Raw genomic sequence first — 19111 nt, 5'->3', positions numbered from 1 at the left:
ATAGGAAATCCCAGGAGATGATAAGGAATTGAATACGTATGCAGCAGTCATCACTTCCTTGCCCTGCTCTACATTATGGACAACTGTGTGCTTCACATCCTTCCGAGCCTGTGCTTTGTCATCATTAATAGACAAATGAAAACTGTGTAGAACACATGTCTCTATACATTTTTTGAGGCGAGAAGAACTTCCTGAGTTGACTATTGCCAATTCACATCTTTAGTATAAACAATCACTTAAAGTCAGGGGGCATATCTTGAACTAGTATTGCTATCCTCTAAGAAGTGATATTGGCTAAAGCTTGTGGAAATATAACATTTGTGTATGTGCTGGATTTTTTTTTTAGATATTAATGGCTTACGTTTGAGGTGGCTGATGTTAGCAAAAATTCGAAACATAATAAAAAGGAAGGTGGTCTGGGACAGATAGTTGGGAGAATTATTTTTCAAAAATCTCTTTGTGATTTGGAAGGCATTTTTCTGAGACTGCTCGCAAAGAAAATTAACTATTTTCTGAAATAAGGCCCATTTAATTCTTTACACGGTTTAATTAAAAAAAGGCCATAGGTATCCTTTTTGTGACTTTAAGAATAAGGTTCTCCTTAAGAGTATCCCAATTTTAGTGACTGACCAGTATGCTGCTATAAAAAGCCTTTTTGATGGAAAATCTGCAGTCTCAGGATGATCCCAGAGATTCCTCATACCCATATCAATCAGCAGGGATTTGACACCACATAACCATGGGATCCTATAGGAGTGACTTAGCCCACTAACTTCCAACAGCGCCCTGGCGTATAGGTGGAGCTCTGGAGTGATCCAGAGATGCCTTCAAAATGCCAGCAGTCTGTAGCGGGTGACATCTTCAAATGCCTGGCAACCAAGATCGTAGAGCAGTGGAATTCGAGGGGAGGATTGGGGCAGACCCACTATAGATCTCATAAATGTATTCTGGGCTGTGGAGAGAGAGGCTAGATTGGAGAAACCCCAAATTTCTGCACCATATCGGATTGCTGGGTAGATTTTAGACGTATAAATATTAATGATCGGGGCAATAGGCTTGGAGAGGGACAGACTGTGCTCCTTAAGCAGGGCACCAGCTAGCTGAGCATGTTTTAACGCTAAGATGTCTACTTGGGGCTTCTAGCTCAGTTTATCATTAAAGGTAACACCCAAGTAGGTAAAAACATCTGTCTGCTCCAAGGGTTCACCATCCATAAGGACGCGTACTTTTACTGACTTTGACCCATGGAGCACTGTGAACTTTGTTTTCCCTACGTTGACCACCAACTCATGCTCGCGGCAGAACACCTCAAAACAAGACAGAGCCAATTGTATTCCCTGTCTCGTTTTAGATATTATCAGGGTGTCGTCCGCGAATATGAGCAGTGGCACTTTCATGCCGGCCAGCATTGGCACATCCGTTGGGTAGTTCGTAAAGTACTGGACCACCTCATTGATAAATAAAGAAAATGGTAGGAGCCAGCACACACCCCTGTCGACGCCTTAATTCACCTCGAACTTTTCAGTGACCTCACCTGGTTTGCCCCATCGTACCTGCGCATTAGTATGTTCATGCAATTTAACTAATATGGCAACCAACTCTTTGGGCATCCCTACTTTAATTAATACCTCCCACAGCCTTACTCTTGGAACAAGATCAAAGGCGGATTTTAGGTCCACAAATGCTGCGAAAAGCATACCCCCGGCTAGGGTGACCTCCTTCCAATAGATTAAAACAAATCTAAAGGCTTGGTCGAGGGTACCTATATGAGACCTGAACCCTGTCTGTAATGGGTGACAAAATGTCCTCTTCAATCAACCATCCCTGTATCCGGCATCAATTAAACTGATGGGTCTGAAATTGGCCGGAGCAGAGCGATCTCCCTTCTTATAGATCGGTATAATCTCTGCTCCGGACCAGGATGGAGGGATAGAAGCTCCCAGAGCAATAGCGTTAACTAGTAGCTTTATGTAAGGGACCCATATCTCATAGTCTTGCTTGAATAAATCAGCAGGGATACAGTCAGGTCCTGGTGCCTTGCCACTTGGGATTATATTCAGGACCGATTCCACCTCTCCATGTGTGAACTCTATATGACTATCAATTTGGATAGACAGGACAGCTTCAGTGCTACTCTTTGGTGCCCTAAACTGTGCTTCAAAAATAGACACCCAATGCTGGGGCTCAACATAGTTACTCGGGGTTTTTGCCTGCGGGCTATTCCCCTACTTTAGTAGTTCCCAAAATTGGACCATATTCCTCCCATTACAGGCATTTAACAAATCCTTCCAACGGTCCTCATCCCAGTCTCTCTTAGCTTGTCTTAGTGCTGATTTGTAATTAGCTCTACACTGCTTGATGGTGCCTTGGGACGTCGATTTTATGGCTTCTACCAGTCCTTTATGAGCAAGTCTACACGTGTTATTGTACCATGAGCTTGGCTTCGGTGGGCTGACCTTTTTACGCAGGTTGGATTTAATAAAAGACCAGACCCTTTCAACCCACTAAAAAGTTAATTATGGACTCCCAGTATAGTAGCATTTAACACCTCCTGGGACTCACAGACCAAAAGTTTATCCAAAGACCTTGAGACCATAGCCCTGATCTGCAGAACATCCCCTTCATTAGCAGCTATCCACGGCCACCAAACCCTTCTAAGGCCATTCGCAATAGTTAGTGTAATAGGGCAGGCAACTTCTTCCGTCTGGGAAGAGCTGGAAAAGCTTTTATCATCAATTTTGCAAACCAGGGGATTGTGGTCGCTTTCAGGTCTGCTCTGTACTACCATATCTAGGACTAGGGACCACAGTTCCACATTGACAAGTATGTAATCAATGCGGCTGTCAAACCTACCATTATCAAAGGTCACGGCACCCTGTCTATAGGACTTCGTTCTGCCATTTACTGCCCTCAAGCCCCATTCCAAGCACAACCCCTTCAAATGTAGGGTGGCCTCAGACCATTTCCTTATGGGATTAAGATCCAAAGGAGGGATACCCCATACTGCATCTACATCCTCACTGAGCCTCCCGTCTTCGAAGTCCAGGGGTTCGTAGGTGGTGTTGAAGTCACCCGCAATGATCTGTCTACTAGTATTGACTTCCTGGGAAAGGTGACTTTCTAGGATTGTGATGACTCTCGAGCTCCTGCCACCAGGCTGTCCCCTCGAGTACACATTGTAAATGATTATGTCAAGACCCTTTGTTGAGCTAACCCTTATAGCCAGAATATCAGGGCTATCAATGTAAACCTCATCTATCTTTACACCCTCGGTTTGCCGGACCCAACAAGTCAATCCTCCTACTGGTCTACCACTATCGCCCCTTGTAGCTGCTTTAAAAAAAATTAAATAACCTACATGAAAAACTCCTTCTACAGACCATGTCTCTTGAAATGCCCATACATCCATGTGCTCTATGACCGTACACCAGTCAGAGGACACCGTTTTCGCTTCAAGGCCTGCAATATTCCAAGAGGATAGTGTTAAGAACGGTCTCGAGGGGCAAAGGCCGTTATTCCCAGTAGAGATCAATGTCTCATTTATATTAGGTTCCATTGTTAGTGGGTGGTCTAAACTGCGGGGGGCTATAAATGATTGTACATCAGGAACAATGGAGGTAACCCATGGTAAACATTCTAGAGAACAATTTTATTAAGGCATTTTTTTCTCAATAACAGTGGCACAAATGAAAACAAGGAAATGAAAGAACAGTTTAAAAAGTTGTTCTCCAGGATATGTTCTCTCATAAGGCTCTTATATCAATGCATGAATTTATAAGCCAATGTCAATTTTTAAGGATTCTTAATATTTTTCTACAGTTTGTCTCCTTCCCCTCATCCCACCATAATGTGTTTTGACAAGTCCTACTCATAAGCATAAAATCCCATTGCTATCTCCTATCCAATATATAAAACACACTATTTCTATGGCAACTCCCAGTGGTGAATCATTGTGTCTTACCTCTGCTAAATATGTTTGACACTCGCTTTAGGCCTTAAGTTATAAACTATGCTGGGTATAACAATGAGTAACTGTGAATTCGCTATCATTTCCTGCTAGGCCTGGTATCTTCAAATTACAGAAAGGACCAACACCCTCATGCTGTAATATCATAGCCAAATTTGGAGGTGTCTTTTTCTGATTTGTAAGGTTCGGACTGCCTCACAAAAATGAGAATACTTGCTGCAAAAAAGTGTTTTCAGAATCAAATCAGTACCATCACGCACTTTGCTATTAAACATACGTACAAAGCTATCACACCTGTGGCTCACCTTGTCAAATTCCTGCTTGACTACACTCTACAATAGATAGCACTAGTGTTTGGGGTGTAGTGCACTGCAAGGTAGTGCAGCGCCATATAACATCACCCTACACAAACTAACTACTGCTCTCTTTGCAGAATTCAAAGGCAATGTCTCACTGAAAAGCCTTTGAGCATAATCCAGGGTAGTATGTCTTTCTTAAAAAATTCACCATAATTCTAGAATCCTCATGTTAGCTTTTGCCAACCAGGGCAGGTCAAGAAATATTTTATTATTTTGGAATATTTGATTTTCCGTTGGATACCAACAGAAGCTCTTACATTGGTTCATTTCCAAATATGACACTCATTAAAAGTCTTACCTTTGTTTGTAAAGATAAAATCCAAAACCTGCAAATATAAGAGCGAAGAAAGGCACAAGGATAGCTATGGCAACAGAGCTACTGTTTGTACCATGTGGAAGGTTTGGTGAATTTGGTCCTTCTGACATGTTAAGACCTGGAAAATAAAACAACATTAAATTACTTTTGTGAGATTTATAATTTGCTTCGTTCAATTTAATATACTGTTGATTGCAGAAGGGGAGACGTGTTCTGCTCTAACTGGTATTCTAAAATGTTTATTACTGCTAAAAGATTAATGACAAATAATGCTTGAGATTTTGTTTCTATAGATGAAGAAACTGTGAGCACCACCCTAAGCAAGTTTCGATGCCCAATGCATTTGAAATCATTAGAAAGAATAAATGCCTTTAAATACGACGCTCCATATTTATTAGTTTAGATTAAACTACATTACATAACATCAGAAGGATGGTTAATTCAGGCATGAACCAAATCAGCACACAGTCTTTGACAGTGAATGGTATATTCTCTGTAAATCAGAAAAAGCATTATACGGTTGGATTTGAATGTTTACAGAGAGATTACAAAATTTGCACTAGAAGGCATTACTTACCTTGATGATAAACCGCATAAAGCAGCCATTTTTTGTGCATCGAAGTTAGTATTACAGAAAATTCCATGGGTGAAAGTTCCTTACTTGCGGGTGGTCACTGATTTACAAAGAGGGAGGTATCTCTCAAGCAATTGATGTAATCTACATTGCACAATAGGTGTTATCAATAACCAATTTCCGAGAAACATTCTCCTAAGTGCTTTGCTTGGGACTACTGTCTAGCAGTTCTTAAGGACCTGAGGATTCACTTGTAAAAAGGATTCATTGGTCAGACAAATAGATGCACTAATAAAATGCACAATGTGTGAACATGCAGAGCTTGCATTATTCATAAAGGACATAAAGTGTGAGTGTTATAGAAATAAATATCACTCTTGCATAACGTCGACTGCATGTGTTTTCGGGTGTAAGACAACCTTTTATGACCGTATGAAGCTGAGTAAATACAGGGATTGCATTTTAAATCAAATGTATTAGCTCCATTTATTCATGCTAATAAAGTGGGCATATAAAAGAGGCCTCAACAGCAGATGGACCCTGCTAATCAACTCCAGCTACATGTGGTCTGTCTCAAAAATGAAAAAAATATCATTTAATCCCCTGGCTGCGGCTGGAATTCTGCGCCTGTGCGGCACATTCCGATCGCGGGCGAGGTCATGACGGCTCCCGGCCGTCATCAGCACACGCCCACCGTAATTGATGACAACCGGGGGCCGTCATCAGCACCGAAGGGGTTAAATTCTCAGCTTTATTATTTTTGTACGTCCGTTGTAAATGTTAACAAATGGTCTGTACAGTTTTACAAAGTTCAAATCTGAGATGTAAGCATGCATTTTCACACTAACATCTAAAAACTTGAACATGCTTAAATCGTGCCCAGATTCCGGAAGCCTCCATTTCACAATGCGAACAATTTGAAAAACACAATTTTTCTAAGCTTTGTAAGGAAAATCATAGACGTTTTAAATCTACTGAGTAGACATAAATATATATAGCAAAATAAATGTAAACATTGGGGGCCTTATTTATGAGGCTATGTGTCAGTAGTTTTACGCTGCTGTTGCGTCACTTTTTGTGACGCAACGGCAGCGTAAAACATGCCCCATGTTGCGTTCTATTTGTAAACCCCTGCGCTACATAATACCTGCACCAGGTATAATGTATGCAGGGGGGGTGTTCCCACGGAAGTAAGCCTCGTAGAAGTAACGCAGTAAAATCTATGTGATTTCTCTGTATCACTTCTAGGTAGGGGTGGGCAGAATTTGCACAATTGCGTTACGCAAATCTCCGCGAAACGGTACAACAACTCAGTGAACACGCAGAAATCCACGAACACGCGGAATTGCTTGTTCGCGGTGCTTTTTTCCTGTTCGCAATCGCTGTTTGCGTGCTCGGGAGGAAATATCTTGCAAACTCGCATTTTGAGAACGAGAACAAGCAAAAAAATTCGCAAAGTCACGGAACCTAGAATTTTGGGCAATTTTGCGTTCTCCGCTTACGCGAAATTACCCAAATTCAGCAAATTCCGCAAGCCGAACGGAATTTACCACCCGGGCCTACTTCTAGGACGCCAGTGCATCAATATCTTACGCCTGCCTCACAGCATGGGTAAGACTGACGCAGGCCCTTTCACATAGGGCTTGCCCCATGTGAAAGGACACATTGCTGGGGTTGCGTCCCTTTTGTGACACACTCCATCAATGCGTCATTTTTGCGCCTACAGATACGTCAGAAATACTGACGTATCTGTAACTCCTTGTGACATGATGCATCATACTGTAAATGTGACGCATCCAGCATGTCGCAAGGAGGGCGCGATGAAAAGTGACGCATCGCTGTTTTCACGCACTAATGTGTCACTTTTCATATATGAGGCCCTGTATTTCTATTATCTATACTCCTTGTCTTTGTTTCTATCATTGTGCCTGACAAAACTTTACATAGTCATTCATACATATTTGTCCTACGTCACACAACATCTTCCTTTGGTCAGGATCTGCCAAATGCATGGCTTTGAAAGATTGCAGCGCAAAGAGCGGTAGGAAGTACTTTTCCAAACACTTGTCACATCTCCCTGCCAAAGGAGACCATAACCCCTTAATGAATTCTGTAGAGAACTACTGACACCATGAAACGGGATTAGCTAGATTTTCATTGATCCTTGAAAGGGAGTGCTGAAGAGGCTGGGGGCGGAGATCTGATAGAGCTGGAGAGGAAAGTGGTGGAAGCCATGTGCTGCCATCTTTGTTGGCTATGGTACTTGTGAGAAAGTGCCACTCTTTAAATGGTGACGCGAGTTTTTGCTGAATTGTATTGCTGTGCCATTCACTAAAGTGAAAGGGAAAATCTGCAGTCCTCTGCATGGATGAATACAGATTAAAACATCAATTATGTGCCTCTAGATTCGAACCAGCTAGAAAACGTATTCAACAACTATTGTGATATTTATTAAAAATCTAATCCAATGCTGAAATTGTTTTTTTTATAGCTTTCGGAAACACTCATTTGTATTAGCCTGACAGCAGCTGCCCAGTCAGTGTTTGATCATGATGAGGTGAGAACATTGCTCCCAGGACAGAAAGAATGGCCTGGATGTAAGTTTTGTTTTTCATCAGACCAGTTAGGGGGGACCCAGAAATATCATTAACTTTTTAAAGACCTGCCTCTCAAAAGAAAACATAAAGTGAGATCTGAAGATGGCAAATCTTTGTTCCCTCGGTGAAGCTGGCTCCAAACCCATTAGGAGGGAAGCTCGGCATAAGGGAGAAAGGACCTTAACATCTTGGATTTTGAGATTAATGTACACTATGGGTTGCTTGCAGTAGGTCAAACAGTAACTGTTGAAAAATTGGGTATAGTTGTCGTGGGTAACTTTTACCCCATTGGTTAGGGATATGCCAGTAATCAACCTCAGCCACTAGCTAGTGCAAACCATAAATATAGCACACAAAGGCACTCTGCTGTGGGGAAAACTGAAGAAGGATTTCACCTACTGTTTGAGGCCTGTGAGGAGACCTGGACCTTCTACCATTTCTATGCAGGTTGAAGAAGGGAATTCCAAGGGTCAGTTGGCTAACCTCCTGTGTAGCTACAGGGACACAATAAGCTGCAAGAGGTCTTTTGTCCAAAAATGCCCATCTGAGTAGTTGCATCTGGACTTGGATTTGACCCTACTGGTGACTTCTTCTGGAGTGAGTACTAAACATAAAGCACTGTGCCTGAGGGCTTGGGACCCTAGGCTTTGTCTAATTGGTATCTCCTCTAATGGTCAGCAAAGCAGAATTTGGTCAGCAAACCGGATTGGGCAGCAGGGCAGACTTCACAGCTGGTCAGTCTTTCTTCCTGTTAGAGTCCATAGGTCCAGCAGTGATCTGAAGCGTTGGGTCTGAGGGTCCAATATTTATACTTGGTGCCTAATGTAAAGTGGGAGAAGCTTCTAGTGTTCTTCTACAGAGGTGTTTTGATTTCCTCCCTTCCTGCCCCGGTCCCAGCTTGTCTGGCGGCACAAAAGACTTTTACTATGGATTTACAGTCCCTTGGTGAATGGGCTGAAGCAGAGTTTTTGTCATGTACAAGTGTGTTAGGAGACAGCTATTCACCCCCTCATACTGACAGAGATGGCCCATTCTGAAAAAACATGTTTCCTCATTGTCTCACTGTACAGGAGTGAAGCACAAAGATCATCTGCCAGCTACACCTGGTAATGTGACCCAGGATGTAGGCACCAAATGGTTAGGACAAGAAGGTAAAGTGCCCAGAGCCCTAATGCCAACAAAAAATGAATTCAGCAACACAGAAGGAGTGAAGGCAAAAGGTTTGGGGGAATACCACACCAAAGATGTCAACTCTAACAAACACATAATATGCATAGAGTTACTGGTTAGCATGCCAGGTTAATATGCCAGGCAGTATCTCTGTTTAAGTGGGAAGCAGGTGAGCTATATTCAATGCACATGGATGGAAGGCAAACTGAGGTACTTGAGCAAATATCTGTAAGATAATATAATAATAATAAAACAGAGACCGCTGAACCTGGTCTCTAAATTGAATGTTATGTAATTTTTTTAGGGCAGAACTTAATTATTGCCTAAGTCTGAAGTGGGAATGGTAGACGGTCGTGAGTTACCTCCCATCTAAATGGACATTTTGGCAGTTAGAGAAAGGGAATGGGAATGTTATGACTTCTATTGGTGGGTGCTATCGGGATTGGAATTGGGATATCAGAAGCTGAGCCAAGGTGTAACTGCATCATCAAAGCTGTGTGTTAGCTTCAGTACTGGAAGATTGTATATGCTGAAGAATAGGTGTGATGTTCACTGATAGTTTCTCAGTTTAAATAGCAGGGAAAAGCACTGGAATAACGAAGGGGGTGTACTGCCAGCACAGGGCATTACTGCCAGTAGTATAAGAACTCTCTATTGTTGATGCATTTCCCCAGATTGTGGCTCTGGAAAGTTATTATTTGTACATATTTACTAGCTATGGTTGGTGCATTAGTGCTCAGACACAAACACACCAAATAAAAGGACAACCATTTTAAGTCCAATTATGTTGTACGTCAAACTACAAATAAGGGAGTCAGAGTGATGGAAAGCTCTTTCCAACTGGTGCCTTAAAATGTAAAATGTGCTTTAGGAAAGGTTATGTTTTATACAATGAGATGACAAACATATCCCATTGCACATTTTCAATTCAAACATTATTTTTTTTCTTCGATTTTCACTGCCTTCGTCAACCTTATCGAGTTACCATCTCCATAAGTCCAGTTGTCTTCAACGTCCTTTCAAAGAAGTTATCCGGTTGAGTTTTGTATTCCTGTTCTTCATGGGTTTGACCAGAAAAGGTATTTGAATTTTATCTGTTCGGAGCTCCCATTGGCCCGCACTCTGTTTATTTACTTGTGCTTTAACTGGAAACTATTTCAACTTTAGTAAAGACTCCTATTGGCCAATGTATTTGGAGTCTTTTTATTCTTGCCTGTGACTGGATTGCACGTATATTGAAACGGCCAATTGCTTATTGAGGCTTGTTTATTTACGAGGAACGCCACACGCGCTGACGATAGACGTCTAATAGTGCCATCATTCAAATCCTACTGGATACATTGTTTCTTTAGGAATTCTGACAGCGCGTTTGGTTTCAGCGACGCGCACGCTTAAATATATTTGGTTATGAGGCAATTTTCAGTGCGTAGATAGTATATCAGCAACGTGCACGCTTCACCTAATAAGTATTAGAATTCAAACATCGCATTTGGGTTCTTCAACAGCGAAGAATTGAAACAGCGTGTGTGAGTTAAACAGCACATTTGTGTTCTTCAACAGCGAGGAATTGAAACAGCGTGTGTGAGTTCATAAAGCACATTTGTGTTCTTCATCAGCGAGGAATGTAAACAGCGCCCGTGTGTCTTTTAGCAGCGATGCGCATGCTTTTCTAACAATTCGTTTGAACACTCTTTGCTAAACTGTACTTATAGATATTTTATTCTCCTGCCCGGAAATTTGCATTTCTTTTTGGATGCCTTGGTCAAGCAGCACGAAGAATTTTTCATAGTATTGTACCTGAACCTCCACCAGCATCCCATGCAGGTGACGGACAGTGGAATGTTTATATAGGAGCAGTTGAACGTCTAAAAAACAATTCTCAGAAGAGCCAAACATTATGTAAGGGCGTCATAATTTTTATTCGAGAAAGCAAAAAAGGAGGAGGAAAAAGTTGAAGAATACAGATCTGCACTCAGAGTTTTGTCAACCACATGTGATTTCGGACCGTTGTCTGATAATTATATCAGGGATCAGTTTGTTTTTAATTGCACTTCACGTGAAATTAAAGAGAGGATCTTAGGATGCAAAAATCCTTCTCTGACTGAGGTAACTGATCTAGCTTTAAGCATTGAGCGTTCCACTCTATCCAGTAAAGCAATGCAGGATACCTCTAAAAGAGGAATTAATCTTGTATCATCATCAGATCAGAAACTGACCAAGACAATGCCATATGTGCAGTAAATGTCAAGATTAAAAATGTTACATTTGTTCAAAAGAAGCAATCATTATTTTGCTATAGATGTGGGTCCAAAAACCACATTGGGAATTCTCCAAATTGCCCTGCAACCATCAAACGATGTGTCATTTGTAAAAAGATAGGGCATTTTCAAGGGGTATGTAGGAATGTTAAAAATACATTTAATGTGAACTATATTGATTCAGATGTGGAATCCTTTAGCAGTTCTCTCAACACCATAATTGTTACATTGGATTGTGATGGTGAAAAGGAGTCTATAAAAGGTCCTTTGTGTTCTGCTATAATTAACAATGTTCCTTTACAGGTGATGGCGACTCGGGTTCACCGATTGCGATTCTGAGAGATACAACTTTTTATGATTTATGGAACAGGGATGTTGATCTCCTAGACTCTGATGTAAATCCAAAAGCATTTGGGGAAAAAGACATAAACATGATTGGGTATTTCACTGGATTAGTGCAATGTCTTGGAAGGGAAACTTTGACTAAAATGTATGTTGCAGAGAAAGGGAAGAATATCATCGGCTGGAAAGACCTTGCTCGTATGGACTTATATGTGTTCCCTGGGGACGAGAATCCTATTAAGGTTGGGGAACTACCGGTCTGTATCATCGAATGTGGCATGTCGGATTCAGATTCTAAAGTTCTAAAACAGGTTATTTCTGCCTTCAAACCAGTTTTCAGTGACACAGTGGGCAGTGTTAAGGGCTTCAACCTATTTCACATAAAGTACGTTCTGTCCCTTTAAGTGTGAGGAATGAATTGAGGGAAACATTAAAGAATTTGTGCGATCAAGGTATTATAGAACCTACCAATTCCTCGCAATGTGTTGCACCCATTGTTGTCGCGCTCAAAAAGTCTGGCGAAATTAGGCTTTGCGCAGACTTGCGCGCATTGAACAAAAATATTATTGTAAACTGCCACTCCCTACCTAAAATCCATGAGTTATGCCTGTCAGAGCACTGGAAAGAGAAAATAGTTCTACTCTGCATTGATTTATCTTGAACCTCGGGGACCAGCAGTTTGACAGCTAGTGACACCACCCTTTTGCACACCTTCAAGAGGATCAGGGTCCCTGTCTTGTTCAAAGTGCTTGCAGTGGACAAAGGAAACAGGAGTGTGATGTATTCCTATAGGTTCTGAATCGATCCCCCTATTCCTGACCCTATTCTGGTTAACAAACCAACAAGTTAACTAGCAGTCAGCCCATGAGGCAGCAAACCCCCATGATGCAGATACCGTTATCTGACGAAGCCACACTACGGCACAGGAACGTGTTATCTGATTAGGTCATAACGCTTGCGATCTAATTAAACAAGCGATATTCCTCCAGCCCCTGATAAGGCATACGGAGTTCTCATAACAAATCAAACCTATGACAACCTGGGAAAAACCCTGCGGCCATTGTTTTGATTTCACCAAGAACTTCAGCAAAAGAATGTGCTAACGACCTGGTCGTATGACATCCTTATTGACGTATCTATGTCCATCCTTACGTCAATCTCGGCACCTTAAAGGTATAAATATTACCGATATTGCCCTATGCAAACACACGCGGTGGTGACGAGACGGAGCAGCCATACTTGCCGAAGCCCAGAGCAGAGCAGACCCCGCTGGCGCAGCCCCGCCTTCCTGACGCGCTGAGAACGAGACGCGCTGCTTTCTCCAGCCGAGAAATCCAGCACCGGCGTTTCCGGGTAGCCCTCGGAGGCAGCCTGGAATATCGAGGGCAGAGACGAGAGATACCATCACTCATCCACTCCTAGATTCCAGGTACAGAACTGAATAACCCCTCACAGAGAATTCTTTAGTCAGTCACTTGGCAAAAACAAACTTAACTTAAACTGTAACTTTCTATTCCCGCCCACGTATTAGGCTTAGGTCAGGTACACGGGGTAGGCGTATCTAGAAACACCAGTTGAGTACGTTTAGTCAAATGTATATGTGTATGTAATATATTTTATTCATTTTAAACCTTCATATGGCTTAGAAACCATATCAATGTTTTTACAGTATTATTTTATACTTCTGCTTTTAATGTATGCACTTTACTTAACGATAAGTATTGCAATAATATCGATCCATTTCTCTTGTACGAGAAAAGAGACTGATCAATAAATAACATCTTTTATTGAACACGCCCGTCTCTTCCTTTTCCCTACAATCTGATGAGACTAAGAATGCACGTACTGACTGAGTAAAATAAATTGCCTTTTGTTCACACGACTCTCGAGATACACTCTTGATTAGGGGAGAGCAAAGTTGTCATGTTCTATGGTTGTCAGAAACTAAATCCCTTCTTGTCTAATCAGGGAAGTTAATTCCTTCCTGAACATTCGAGAAAGTTTCTAGTGAACTCTGAGCTAGCTGGCAAACCCAAAACTTTAAGTCTAATATCGACAGTAGTAGACCTAGTTAACGTCTGGTCTAGGCCTATACTATTGAAGGTATTATTCCAATGCGCAGAGCCTATTGGGATAATAGGAACTACACTACATGGCGCCCAACGCGTTTGGAAAGGGCGATAAAACTAACGTAAGACATTTAAAGTAACTCAGTCGTGCTTTCTCACTCAGACCCCTTTTCCCATAATACTCCAAAGACGTCTGGAGTGGGTGAAAGGTAATATCCGCCAGACCTCGCAGGAGGGAACTCCTATGTATGGTTCTTGGTATAGTCAACGTTGAAGGATACACTGTTCCAGAATATTGTGCATCTAATCTTTGTTTCCATAAGAAACCTGATCTGCAAACAAACAAAGTAACCATCCTGTCAGTAAAATGGTAGACAGTGATGAAGAAAGAGAGACAGTTAGATTAGCAACTGAACTCGCAGCCGCTGATGCTGCTATACAAGATGCAGACCAGGACATAATACTCATCCCGGTCATCAAAAGGAAATCTATAACCTTAAAACTTATAGAAAATGGACTGACACCTAGAGGTGGTACAGTCATATTCGTAATTGAGGCACACGAATATCGGTAGACAGAGGTATACTATTCATGGATAAATTTTCCAGCAGCAAATGCTGTAACAAAGTACTTCCACTATTACAAAATAAAGGAACCTCCTGAAACATACACTCCTTTCGAGGAGGTGGAAGTACCACTCAAATTTCAAGAGCACCTGCTCTTATTTGATGGCGTCCTAAAACATAATAATCACATCACCAGGCTCGGTCCCTTAGGTAGACCAGGAGCAACGTGGCCGGTCCTAGCCGGATACACACCACATCCAGACATCGACGGGATGTCTGCAGCAAACCTTTTAACACAGCTAAAACAATTAATAAAAATACATAGACAATTAGTCCAGTATGTGATGCGGACTTCTACAATTCAGCCAGCAATTAAAATTCCACAGCTGACCCCTCACCAGGGGAACACAAATAAAATTACACCACAGAACATACAGTCCTGCCTAGGTAAAGTACCAGCTAAACGGGAACAAATACCATTCTGGTTGGCACAAAAAATAACCCAAATAGAGGCGGTGTTTCCTGACACCACCCCGTTAGAAAAACACAGGATTCTGACTATCTGTCTTGCAATGGGAATCGCACCACACATTGAGGACTGTGACACTTGGGGTACAGTCTTTGCTTCCATTTACACAAAAACGCACGGTGTTCCATCCATTTCGGTAATACCAGATGTGCTAAAACAAATTCAAGAGGAATATGGTCCAGAACCCGCTTTAACTCTTGGTATGAAATTACTAAAATACTTCAAGCAGGTCTCAGCTATATTATTAGCCAACATAAAGGGAGAAGCAGCAAACGTGGCGATCCGCCAGAGGTTAAAGGAGACAGATATAGCAGACCAACCAGCTGAAATTGCCAGAATCATAGAAAAATCCTATGAGGAACTAGGTAGAGATAGTCTAGGTGGAATACCAGTAAAACCACAACTGATTGAAAGTCCTGAAAAAATATTTTTTAATAATAATTCAACATCACAGAAAAAGAGCTGGGATGGAAACAAACAATCCAATCCTAAAGAAAAGAAATTCCAGTCCAGAGGCAGGTCTCCAAGGCGAAGAGAAAAATCTCCGACCCAAAGACACAGGTCACCCCAGAGTGACCCCTCTGGGAAAAGATATAACCTTAGAAATAGGGATAATATAAAAAAGCCTGATAGATATCAAGACATTGATACACGTCCCTCTCAATCTTTTCAGACTTCCTCGCAGAAATCGGAAAGAAGAGGACGATCAGAACAAAGAGAAGAGCACGCCAAGTCCAAAGACAAGGAACCTGCTCAGCTAAAAAAGAAATTACAATTTCCAAAAAAGAAGGTAGCCAGTATCAAGGTAGTTAACAATGCCGAGAATACTGAGGACACAACTGAAAAACGGAGAATGGGCTCAGACAATGCTAGACAGCGCAGCAGAAGTGAGCATAGCTCGCAAAGTCCTTATGAATCATCTGGAGACAGTGGACACGAATAAATATCTTCAAGTGGAAACTGCAGACACCAGAGTTGGCAAACCTCACAAAATATACGAAATAACATTACGTATAGAGGGAGATAAGACTAGAAAAATAAGGGGACTATTTTGGGATAATCTCTCCAAGGGTTATGACATCCTTCTAGCTGAAAAAGACTGGCCACCAGAATTTGTCAGGGAGTGCCCTCATGGCGAAGAAGTAATTATGCCTGCCTTCTCAAATCACATCCCAATTCATAAAAAATACACACTTGCTAGAAAGTGGGCAGTAGCTCTAGCTCCTGCTTTATATAAAAATCACGTAGGATGGGATGAGGACTCTCCTCCTCACAAAATCCAGTTAAAATCACAACCTACTGCACAAAGGCAGTACCCAATTAAGCAAGAAGCTAAAAAACAGGTAAAAGAAATTCTAGATCAGCTAGAATACCAGGGGGTGATTGAAACTTGCACCTCACAAATGAACAACCCTTTGTTTCCGGTCTCCAAACCAGACAATTCATACCGTCTAGTTTTGGATTACCGACACCTTAACTCATGTTGCAAAACTTTTGCAGTCCAAAACTCACATAGTGCTGCACTAATGAATAACATAGTGCGCAAAAAATACAAAACAACCTTAGACATCTCTAATGGATTCTTTTGTCAAAACATAGCACCAGAGAGCAGATATTTGTCTGCGTTCTCAATAAATGGCACTCAAAAACAATTCTGTCGGTTAGCCCAGGGGTACAAGAACAGCCCGGGAGTATTCTCAGCGAGAGTAACAGAATTACTACAAATATATGACGACGAAGCATTATCATATGTCGACGACATATACTTAACAGATGATGACTTGGAGACTCACTTGAAGAGAGTGAACACCATAATACTTGGGTTCGCAGCAGAGGGTTACAAATTCAACTTTAAAAAATCCAGAATTGCCCATCTGACAGTCCTGTTCTTAGGATATGAATTATCAAGTGAAGGCAAAAGCCTGGCTGACAATTTTCTAGAAAAATGTGCCGTACTCCAAGCACCTAGAACACTAAAAAACCTACAGTCAATTCTAGGCTTCCTAAATTTCGGAAGAACATATATTGCAAATTACGCAGAAAGGGTCAAACCCCTTTATGATCTAATAAAACCAGATTTTAAAAGATCTAATTGGACTCAAATACACACAGAAATATTGAGATCCTTACAAACAGACATGCTAATTAAAACAAAATTAGAAACACGTGATAACACACGCAATCTTGTGATCCGAGTCATCCCAGGGAGATGCGGATTCACATACCTGACCTCTAATGAGGGAGAAAAGGTACCAATTGCATTCAAATCACACTTATACACAGAAGCTGAACAGAAATTCAGCATTAAAGAAAAAATTGTTCATGCAGTTCAAACCACAATAGCTAGAGAAAAAGATCAAGCGGACGGTAGACAAATCACTGTCAGAACAGCTGAATCAGCCTTTGAGGCATTAACAACACCGTGTAATTTACCAACAACAACATTGAATCCGGAATGGATACAATGGGTGAATTCAATCACAACGGACAAAGTATACTACTACTTTGATCCAGAACTAGAGGAATTAAAAAATCTAGAATATTAAAGAACATTCCCTCTGCCAATCGATATTCTGCCTTTACGACATTACGCCTGTGTAATTTATACAGACGGACATGCTCAACCCCCCGTTTGGGGAGAACAAGCATACAACCCCACATGTGGGATTACAAAAGAAGTGTGGCGCGGAGGTAAACTAAGACCTCTATTAACAAAAACACACTCAGTAGAAACTAATTCAGAACAACAAACTGAAATATTAGCATTGAAAATGGCGCTAGATAAAGCGGATCGCGAATTCCCGACACTTATAGTGTCAGATTCATATTACTGCGTCAAATCATATAACAACGATTTGCAGACATGGATTCAAAACGGTTACAAAGATGACACAGATGCAACAATAAAGCAGAAACTGCTCTGGGAACAAATAGCTCTTTTACAAAAAGAACTACCAAAGACTCACGTGACACACTCACTGAGTCATCAGCGTGATGGCGTTCACGTTGCAGGGAATTCATTGGCTGACACAGCCACAGCGGTAGCAACTAAATCGGCTCCCGTAGTTCGAAAAAAGCGTACATTAAAATACATTGACGGTGAAACAGTGCTGGCGGTGAAAACGTCATTAAAAGGCGACTGCTCAGCGCTACCGATCAACTATCCACTCAATTATACATACATAATCGATGCAAACTCCGTCCCTTTTGCTCGAATCCCTGGAGTGGGGGATAGAGTGATTCCAAACATGGACAGGAGAAACTTGTTAATCGCAGATGCACATATGGGCGAGGGTCTCGGACACCTCAAACTAAAAGATTCTCTGAAAGAATTACAATCACGGTACTGGTGGCCAGGCATGAGCCTGCATCACACCATGTTTGTAAAAAACTGCCCAAACTGCAACAGAGATCGCAGTGGGGAGAGAAACAGCTTAATACCTCGTCGTTTTACTCCAGAAAAAATCAAGAGTAAAAAGCAAGGCTTGCGATTAACATATACAGGCTAGTTTCCACTTATAATGTAGACCACCAGCACTCGGCTGACGTCTGGACTGTTATACAAAGATTTGCGAGTCTAAATGGCATATACGCTAAGAGCATGCTACGTTTGACCATTGTTTTCACTCTAGCCCTCCAGCCTGAGGGGACACATGGCCAAATGAGCATAGCACAGCGGGAATCTTCTCACTTCCTTCCTGAGGGATACGGGATGGTGTAAAGAAAAAACCAAGGCATAAAGCAATCTATAACGGAAAGGATATTAGGTTCGGGAGCTGGGTGGGTCAAACATCTAATAAGTGTCCAACGTAGTCTAAATAACTTGCCAAGAAATTCTCTGAAGGGATCAGTCCGTACGAATTATTATTTGGAACTAGGATGTTGATCTCTGACCTTGATAGTCAGACTTCAGTGGTGAAAGAAAAAAGCTTTGATATCAAAGACCGTTTGGCTATTTTGCAGGACTTAAACAAAACAAGAAAAGACCTGAGCAACATAAAGTTGAAACAACAGCCAACAACCACTGAAGAACCACCACCTGTCCCAGCAAGACCTGTCTGGATTCCAAAAGTCGGGGATCTGGTCAGAGAAAAGATCGCGGTAAAGAAGGAATTTGGGCCTTCTTACAGAAAAGCAGTTCCTGTCTTGTCTGTCAACGGGACAAGATCAGTTGTACTACCGCCGCTTGCTGGTAAAAAGGAGAACCGAGTTGTATCCATCGACCTGGTAAAACCACAATCATGTGGCCGATAACAAATAGTAGGCCAAGTGGACTCCCAATAAGTAGCAGAACACCAAGGTTTGCTACCAATACAGAGGTCCTAACTAAGAGGCTCATTACATTCGAAACGCCTAGAGAAGAA

At 41.7% G+C, this 19111-nt stretch overlaps 1 protein-coding gene across 1 annotated transcript in view; it reads right to left on the bottom strand.

Annotated features, from left to right (window-relative positions):
- CSMD3 (CUB and Sushi multiple domains 3) overlaps positions 1-19111 on the bottom strand; it is a 3006114-nt gene that overhangs the window by 7793 nt on the left and 2979210 nt on the right. The window contains exon 70 of the mRNA XM_078686868.1: positions 4625-4760. Within this exon, the coding sequence (XP_078542994.1) occupies positions 4625-4760 (136 nt within the window). The remainder of the gene's footprint in view (positions 1-4624; positions 4761-19111) is intronic.

Source organism: Lissotriton helveticus, chromosome 4_1 (genome assembly GCF_964261635.1).
Source record: "Lissotriton helveticus chromosome 4_1, aLisHel1.1, whole genome shotgun sequence".
NCBI classification, from domain to species: Eukaryota; Metazoa; Chordata; class Amphibia; order Caudata; family Salamandridae; genus Lissotriton; species Lissotriton helveticus.
Note: the sequence above shows the minus strand (reverse complement) of the source record. Positions and strands in the feature narration are given on the sequence as shown.